This window comes from Oratosquilla oratoria, chromosome 14 (genome assembly GCF_046742065.1).
Source record: "Oratosquilla oratoria isolate Oo_2021 chromosome 14, ASM4674206v1, whole genome shotgun sequence".
NCBI lineage: Eukaryota > Metazoa > Arthropoda > Malacostraca > Stomatopoda > Squillidae > Oratosquilla > Oratosquilla oratoria.
The window spans coordinates 68,376,513-68,386,512 of NC_134790.1; the positions used below are offsets into that span (position 1 = coordinate 68,376,513).

At 36.7% G+C, this 10,000-nt stretch overlaps 1 protein-coding gene across 1 annotated transcript in view; it reads right to left on the minus strand.

Annotated features, from left to right (window-relative positions):
- LOC143032912 (methyl farnesoate epoxidase-like) overlaps nucleotides 1-10,000 on the minus strand; it is a 72,510-nt gene that overhangs the window by 43,917 nt on the left and 18,593 nt on the right. The window contains exon 4 of the mRNA XM_076198173.1: nucleotides 3,296-3,393. Within this exon, the coding sequence (XP_076054288.1) occupies nucleotides 3,296-3,393 (98 nt within the window). The remainder of the gene's footprint in view (nucleotides 1-3,295; nucleotides 3,394-10,000) is intronic.

Consider the following 10,000-nt stretch of genomic DNA (forward strand, 5'->3'; position numbering starts at 1 on the left):
GGAATGCACACACTTGGGTTTTGGATGGGTTTGGGTTGAGGGACCATTTATCATAGTACTGCCCCATGAGCTCGAGGTTGGCTGATAGTCGTGTCTCGACCTCTTGGAAGGTGGTGGTGGCCTGTGTGGCTAGGCATAAGTCATCCGCGTAGATGAATCTGCGGACGTTGGGGAAGGAGGGTTGGTCGTTTGTATAGATGTTAAAGAGCAGAGGTGCCGGGACTGATCCCTGAGGTAGACCGTTCTTTTGTGTCCGCCATCTGCTTTTGATGCCATTTATTTCGACATAGAATCTGCGGTTTTCCAGAAGGCTTCTTATAACATTAACTATGGTCCTGTTCTGAAGCATGTTGGCAAGTTTCAGCAACAGGCCTTTGTGGTTCACGGTGTCGTATGCTGCTGTTAGGTCTACAAACACTGTCCCAGTAATTTGCCGCAGTTCGAACCCATCTTCTATGAACTGAGTTAGGTTAAGGACCTGTCCACAACATGAGCGACCTGGCCTGAACCCAGCTTGGTCAGGAGTGAGAAGGCTATCGACAGCAGTGGATATTCTATTTAATATAAGTCTCTCGTATAGTTTGTAGGTTGTACACAGTAGTGATATGAGTCTATAGCTTTTGGGGTGATTAGGGTCCTTATTGGTTTTAAGAGAGCCACAACTTTGGTTCTTGTCCACTTTTTAGGTATTTTATGCATTCTCAGGCATGAGTTGAAATAGGATAGAAGCCACTGATGTGCAATAGGTCCAAGGTTTTTAATGAATTCATTTGGTATTCCATCTACGCCTGCAGCTTTGTTGGACTTAAGTTGTTTTATTTCTTCTATGAGTTCTTCTAAGGTGAAAGGCTGGAAGATATCATTTCCATTAGATAAAGCTGCCTCTGTCTCCTCTTTCTGTCTCTTCTTTTGCCGCCGTTCTTTGTTATTTGGTCGGCCGTTTACAATTAGCTGGTGAGCAACCTGATTGGGGGTTACCACCGCCAATCTCTGTGGTGGTCTATTTTCAGTATTTAGTTTGCGGATAGTTGTCCATGCTTTTTTACTATTGTGAGTCATATCCGTGTTTTCAATGGTTTCGTGCCATTTTTACTGTCTTTCTTGGCAATGGTCTCTTGGCTAAAAGGGTCTTCTTCGTACAGAGAGGTATACTCTTTGTATAGCTTTTTGGTATCTCCCGTTAGACCAGGGATATATTGATGTCTGCAGCCTCTAGGTATGTTTCTTTCTTTGTGCTGCCTTCCACATATACCGTGCCGTAGTGACCAGACCAATACATCATATATGTGTATATATACATACATATGTATATATATATATATATATATATATATATATATATATATATATATACATATACACATACATATGTGTACAACAATGAATGGGTCCCAGTGATTAGAGATACATTTTCATCAACCACAAAGCACTTTAATTCTAAGCCATCTAGGCGCATGCAGAAATTGAAACGGGGTACGCCACGTAGTGACTAGACCAATAAACCATATATATGTATTTATATATATATATATATATATATATATATATATATATATGTATATATACGTATGTGTACAACACTGAATGGGTCCCAGTGATTAGAGAAACATTTTTATCAACCGAGGGGTGAAACTCATGCGGCGAGAACGTTACCAGTGCTTTAGTGACTAGTGACTGGACCAATATACCATATACATGTATCAATATATATATATATATATATATATATATATATATATATATATATGTGTGTGTGTGTGTGTGTGTGTGTGTGTGTGTGTGTGTGTGTGTGTGTGTGTGTGTGTGTGTGTGTGTGTGTGTGTGTGTGTGTGTGTGTGGTGTGTGTGTGTGTGTGAGTGTGTGTGTGTATGTGTGTGTGTGTGTGTGTGTGTGTGTGTGTGTGTGTGTGTGTGTGTGTGTGTGTGTGTGTGTGTGTGTGTGTGTGTGTGTGTGAGTGTGTGTGTGTGTGTGTGTGTGTGTGTGTGTGTGTGTGTGTGTGTGTGTGTGTGTGTGTGTGTGTGTGTGTGTGTGTGTGTGTGTGTGTGTGTGTGTGTGTGCGCGCGCGCTTCTGTTTACGAACAAATTCACCTATCTGTATCATGTCGCACTGCAGAGGGTGGTTCTGAACGTTAACTGTGTCTTTGTTTATTTTTTCTTTCTTTATTTATTTATCTAGTTATTTACTTATTTATTTATTTATATGTTTGTTTATATGTATATACACATAAATATATATATATATATATATATATATTTTTTTTTATTCTATTTAAATTTATTGTACTTTATTTTATTTTATTTTATTTTATCTTATCTTATTTTATTTTATTTTGTTTTATTTTATTTTATTTATTTCATTTTATTTTATTCTATTTTATTCTATTTTATTCTATTTTACTTTATTTTATTTTATTTTATTTTATCGTATTTTTATTTATTCATTCATTTATATTTCTTGGATGTTCGCTGGCCGAGCGGGTTATGGCGGCGATATTTGCGGCGAAGGTGGAGATGATGGTGATTCGAACCCTGCTCGGGGCGAGTGGAACTAAGGACATGGTTCATTAAATTCCACGCTACAAATTCCACTATAAGGGGCACCGTTCTTGGCTCCCGATAGGGGGAGTTTGTGACGTTAAATCAAATAATTTATTCATTTTGAGAACATGTGCCCACTCAGCTCTGTCCCTCAGATGCACAATAAGGTCCTCTGGCGTTGGGCACAACGAAGATCATACGTTGCGACACGATAGTGAAAAGGTTACTAAAATGTTTGATCGTGTACACAATCTTCGGGTCATCTACCTTTGTTCAGAAATAAATTATTTTCTTTCCCGGCTTTGTTATAGGGTTCTGATGGGATTTTTTTGTCATTAATTCATTAGTAGGCATTGAAACCTTTAGGGTCACGCAAACAAGGTTATCATATAAAGGGAGGACTCGCAGTAATGGATTTAAATTTGAAAACTTTAGATAGAATGAAAATAGGCAAGAACCGTTTTACTATCATAATAGGGTGGTCAAAGAATGGAATACACTTAGTAACCTTGCAGTGAACGCTGAAACTATCGGTTGTTTTAAGGAAGGGTGAAACAACTTTATGGATGAGGATGACAGGTTGTAATGGACATGGAACTGCCTAATGTAGACCTTATGATCTCTTGAAGTCTCCTTCATTCTTGTGGTCTTATGTTCTTTTTTTCAGTTCATATGACAAACACACTGGTAGGTTCTTGCCTTGTATGGCTCTTTGTAGAGTTTTCTGAACCTGCAGAAAACGAGGGAAAGATCTTACCTAAAGTTTTATCCGGGTTCCACTCTTTTTGACCGGCGCGAGCCCGGGTCAGTATGCGATCGGGCCGTGCTGTCACTTCATCTCGACGAAATACTTCCCTGTGAGGAAAAGCGATTGTGAGTCACTGTAAAGCCACGATTCTAAATCTAATTTTATCCCTATGAGCCCTTTGGCAGTTGTCACTTACCTCTACAAGAGTGGTAATTAACCCTTGCCCCTCCACCCACAATTTCTTCCCCTAAAATAGATCAATATTGATGATAATGATTTATCTATCTATCTATCTATCTATCTATCTATCTATCTATCTATCTATCTATCTATCTATCTATCTATCTATCTATCTATCTATCTACCTATCTATCTATCTTACATGGGAGGTAGACAACCAAGGCGCACAATCACTCCCACCCATACTATTCCCATCCATCATCCTTGTTTCACCTTTCATCTTAGTTGCTCTTGGATGACGGGTCATCCCTGTCTTCTACCCAATGCTCGTGTCAAAGGCAATGTTGCAAGACACAGTAAACCCACAACAGGGCCAGTTCACTTACAAGGCGACCTTCCTTACTCGTCTCCTCATGCGGAAAATAGAGAAAGAGAGATATCAAATCGGGTTGCGTCAAAATATAATTCATTCACCTTTCTTCACTCACCCCTATCACATGCTTTTTCCTTCTCCGCTCAAAAGACATTCCTCTCTTACTTAAAGCCCTTTTCACCCTTTTCATCAGTATCATCATTGGTCGTGCCCTCAAGCTCACTCCATCCACCCCTATCTTCCACAGCTTTTTTGTAATCTTTCTTCAATCATTTTTACAAGTACCAAAACCATCCCAATAATCTTACATCTCCTTAATATGCCATCGCACTTTCCACCCACTCTCTCCTCTTCACCTAGCAACTTCACATTCCATCCCACCTTTTAACCATTACAAAATTTTTCAGATATTTCATCTCAAACACATTCAAACTTCTCATTTTTCCCTCTTTTAAATTCCAAGTTTCCGCCTCATACGTTCCTTTGAAAGGAAATTCATGGCTTCACTGTAGGTAGTCATGTTTGCAAACAAAACCACATATAGTGAAGTCATAAACCTCTTTTCAAAAGAACATAAATCCATATGGAAAATACATTTAAGAAAATAATAAATGCACAATTAGCCATTAATTTCAATGATATATATATATATATATATATATATATGTATATGTATATATGTATATATATATATATATATATATATATGTATGTAAATGTATATATGTATATATATTCATATATATACATATGTATATGTATATATTGTATATATAAATATATATATATATATATATATACAATCTAAATAACCGTCGCGCAGAGGATTCGAACCACCGCCAGTAGACTCAAGAGAGTCCGTAAGCACCCGCCTTAGACCACTCAACCATAGACGATCTAAAAGTGTATGAACTCGTAATCTATCTGATTACCGAGATGGGGAGGGTGCTAACTGCCCCCCATATAAACCCCCTTTTTACCATACACCTAATCGCACCAATGGGAATGGTAAGGACTAGATCGAATCCCCCTCACGCTTCTCGTCATCGTAACTATGTGAATAAATTCGCTAGTGGACAGCGACATCAATCATACAATCTAAATAACCGTCGCGCAGAGGATTCGAACCACCGCCAGTAGACTCAAGAGAGTCCGTAAGCACCCGCCTTAGACCACTCAACCATAGACGATCTAAAAGTGTATGAACTCGTAATCTATCTGATTACCGAGATGGGGAGGGTGCTAACTGCCCCCCATCTCGGTAATCAGATAGATTACGAGTTCATACACTTTTAGATCGTCTATGGTTGAGTGGTCTAAGGCGGGTGCTTACGGACTCTCTTGAGTCTACTGGCGGTGGTTCGAATCCTCTGCGCGACGGTTATTTAGATTGTATGATTGATGTCGCTGTCCACTAGCGAATTTATTCACATAGTTACGATGACGAGAAGCGTGAGGGGGATTCGATCTAGTCCTTACCATTCCCATTGGTGCGATTAGGTGTATGGTAAAAAGGGGGTTTATATGGGGGGCAGTTAGCACCCTCCCCATCTCGGTAATCAGATAGATTACGAGTTCATACACTTTTAGATCGTCTATGGTTGAGTGGTCTAAGGCGGGTGCTTACGGACTCTCTTGAGTCTACTGGCGGTGGTTCGAATCCTCTGCGCGACGGTTATTTAGATTGTATGATTGATGTCGCTGTCCACTAGCGAATTTATTCATATATATATATATATATATATATATATATATATATATATATATATATATATATATATATATATATATGCGAATAAATCACAAAAACACGTGATTCACAAAATGTGTAATACAATCACTTGGAAAATGAAATGAAAGGTGTCGAACGTTTTCGTCTATTTAAGACATTTTCAAAGGTATAGAGTAAGGTAGCAGTGACATTATATATACAAAAAAAAGCCCATTGGGGGGGAATTAGGACAGGTCCAGTAGTGACCTCACTCTCTCAGCACTGTTGGACGTTTGACTCGGCTACTGTCAACAATTTTATATGTTACAAAGTTATCTAATTTATACATTCCCATACTCATATTCATGTTGTTCTCAAATGAAGCTTTTATATAACAAAATTCTATGATATTCCTCTCCTTAATGTTCTTACTTAAGACAGTTTTCTCTGTGTTATCCCAATCAATGCAATGATTAAAATCCCTTAAATGCAAAAACAGCCCACTTGAAACTTGCCCTGTTCTGATGTTATATTTATGTTGTTTTATTCTCAGTTTTAAATCCTTGCTTGTTTGTCCAATATAATTAATGTTACAATTTTTGCAAGGGATACTATAAACACAGCCTTCATTACAATCAGGTGAATTTTCAATCAACCTGTTTTTAACAGTGTTGTTATTTTTAAAGACAACTTGGACACCAAATTTATTAAAAGTGCGAGTTAAACTAACAAAATTTTGATGAAATGGGAGGGTTAAAATATTCTTAAAACTAAATTGATGATTATCAGTAAGACTATAAAAAGATTTCTTTGCTGTGTTTTGAACTACGTCAATTAAGTGTTTTGGATATTCTAATTTATTACCAATGTCATAAATGGTTTCAATTTCTTGGTCTAAAGATTCTGAGCGACAAACTCTAAAGGCCCTTAGAAACATTGAAGTAAATACTGATACTTTAGTCATAAGATGGTGGTTATAAGAAGGGACATTGGTTGGTTTTCTGTAAACATCTAATTTAAACTTATTACCAAATCTATATATCATAAAATCCAAAACGGGCAGACTATTGTTCTGTTCAGTTTCTTTTGTAAATTTAATTGATGGTACCAAACTGTTTAACTTTAATGAGAAATTGTCTAAAGATTAGTCAATAGGCCACTTTGTTAGGAATAATTTTAGGCAAAATATCTCTTTCAAAAAATTCCATATACAAGTTGCTTAAAACAGGAGATAAAGGATTCCCCATTCCCTTTCCAAACTTTTGCATATAAAATTTACCATTGAATTTAAATTTTTAATCTAATACACATAACTTAATGAGACCAATTATTGTGTGAGCCGGCAGAGGCATATAATTTTTCTTCAATTCATCTTTTAAATATATTAACAAATCTAAAACGGGAACTCAGGTGAATAAACTAGTAATATCAAAACTAACAAGATTAAAATGAAAGGAGGGATTTTGACCAGATTTTTCGATGAGATCAACATTGTTTTTTTTTTTTTTTTTTTTTTTATGAGAATGGGAAATAGTACCTACAAGAGGGCTTAACAGCGACACCAACCACTTGGACAACTTGTAAGTATAAGAACCAATAGAGCAAATGATAGGTCTAGCTAGATTATTGATTTTGTGAGTTTTAATTAAACCGTACATATAAGGTAATGGCGGTGACAACGATACAAGTTGTTTGATAAGTTCATTGTTTCCAACTAGCAATTTCTTATGTTTTTTATTGAACTCACTGTTAACCGTCTCTAATGGGTTCTTGTTTACCTTCACATACGTTTCTTCATCACTTAATAATGTGTCCATTTTTTCAATATAATCGATTTTGTTAATAATTACAATACAATTGTTTTTGTCTGCTTTGGTATATGCAAGACCTTCTCTTTCTTTAAGCCATTTAATGCTGTGACAAAACTTTTTGGACAACTTGGATAATTTGTTACATTCAATGCACTATAAACAAAACCTTTACATATATTAATGTCTTGGACTGGGACATCACTGTATTTTTCTAAATTGCAAAAACCCTTGGCAATATCAGCATACTTGCTCTAATCACTATGAATTATTAGTCGGTTCAATTTCTTTTTCAGTTTAAGTTCTAATTTCTTACATTCTTTTCTTAATGTGCCAAATACATAGTCTAACAGTCTACCTTTCCACTCCTCAGGAATTTGTTTGTGAAATGCACTTTTCTTTTCACTAGTAATTTTAAAAGAATCACTCACTTCGATCTTCATAATGTCAATGTGTTTCTTTAGTATAATCCTTTCAAATTCTTGAAATGGTCATTGCTGCAATTTCACTAATCTCTTGGTAAGTAACAATCTTGGCATTACTTGTTCATCCAAACAGTTCTTCAAAAATTTGAAGCGAAGTTTCAGTTTATGTGCCTTTATAAGTGAAGAGCGCAATAAAGTCACAATGTGCTTCTTTTGTATATATAATGTCACTGATACCTTACTCTGTACCTGATGTCAGATGGTATGACAGTCTACGCGACAGCTTCATGGTGGTCATACCAATATAGGAAGAATGTTGGGTTGCGCAGTCCTCAAGGTTACACTTATACCTATATATGGCATAAGATCTCTGAAGTTTATCGTTGATGGGCTTGTTGTTGTCCGTGATGAGTAGGCTTGATGCCTTCTTATTTTGGTAATATATGGTAAAAATAATATTAGTGGAAGACGACTTGATGTTCCTTCTGATGATTTGCTTCATAATTCTTTCATCTTCCTTGTATACCGTGGAGAAGAATGATTTATAAAATATATTAATGATCTTTTCTGGTGTTTTCCAAGAGGTTCTTTTTTTGGTGCCACATGTCCATTATTTTCTTAGTTATTCTTTCAATGACTTTGTTGGCAAATCTGTTGTTGATGAAGACTTGCATGGCCCTTTCCAACTCTGAGTGCACGGCCCTCCAGTTGTTGCAGTGTGTGAGGGCTCTTCTAATAAAGGCACTTATTGTAGAATCCTTGTACTTTTGAGGGCACTCACTTGATCCATTTAGGCAATGTCCTTTATTGGTGGATTTAACATAAACAGAGGTGTTGCAAGTTTCTTCTCCCTGTTTCACCAGAACACCAAGAATGGGAGGGAACCTTCATCACTATGTCCGATGCCTGTGGCTGTATATAGACGATCTATCTCCCTTCTTAAAAACAGGAACAACGTTTGCTTGCCTCCAAGCAGTAGGCATAAACCAGTGTCTACTGATTTATTCAATATTTCAGTTAACTGGTCGCAGATTTCAAATTTACACTCCTTTAGCATTCTCGGAAAGATTTCGTCTGGACCCGAGGATTTTGTAGCTTTAAGTCTTTCAATCTGCTTGACAACTTCTATTTTACTAATGCTGATATTAGGTAAACTACTTTCTTCATCCCATCTGAAAATCGGATCGCAGTCCGGTACTTTATCTAACCTCTCATTAGTAAACACCGATAGAAAATAATTGTTAAACTCCTCACTCATTTTTTCCTCCGATTCTATCATGACATTTTCATCGTTTTTAATTGGTCATATTCCTTCTTTATTTTTTGTTCTATAGAGATGAAAGAAACTCTGGGTTGGATCTTGCTTGATTAGCAACCTTAATTTCGTAATCACGTTTCGCTGTACGTGTATTCTTTTTAACCAACTTTGCCGTTTAGTTATATCTTGATCTAAAATGTTTCCCCGTTTTTCATTTTTGCGTAAAGTTCTCTTTTCATTCCAATTTCATGTTTCAATCTATCCGTCATCCATTTGGGAATATTACTATTTTTCCGTATTGACTTCAGGGGGGTAAATGTATTTTGTACATTAATAATTAAATCAGTTAGATTGCTGTACATTTCGTCCAAATCACTGACCTGTCTGTTGAGCCCTCGCCCCCAAATGACCTGACCCAAGATATACTTATTACCCTCCGTGACCTGACCTGACCCCTGTCCATGACCTGACCCCCGGTCACGAACTGAGACTCGACAAGGTCCGAAACGCCCGCAACGTCCACATGACATTTCATATTCAATTTCAAATAGGTTTTTATATTGTCAAAGTTTGCTCTCCTGAACTCTGGTACTTGGACGTTATTCGTACTTTTTAATTCTTCCCAAATAATATTAAATCTTATTTCTTGATGATCGCTAGAGCCTAGACTATATCCCCCTTTTACGTTACTCATTAGGTGCTCATTATTAGTTAAAACTAAGTCCAGAGTATTTTCTCCCCTCGTAGGATCGGTAATCACTTGTTTTAGGAAATTATCCTGCAGCACATCTAGGAATTTTTTTATTTCCTGATCTCCTATTAAGGTTTCCCAGTTAATGTTTCCATAAGTAAAATCTCCCATGATCACAACGTTTTTGTACTGGGACGCTCTATGAATTTCATGAATCAGGAGATCAGTTTTATCAGTGCTGAGGTTAGGAGGTCTATACAAGACGCCA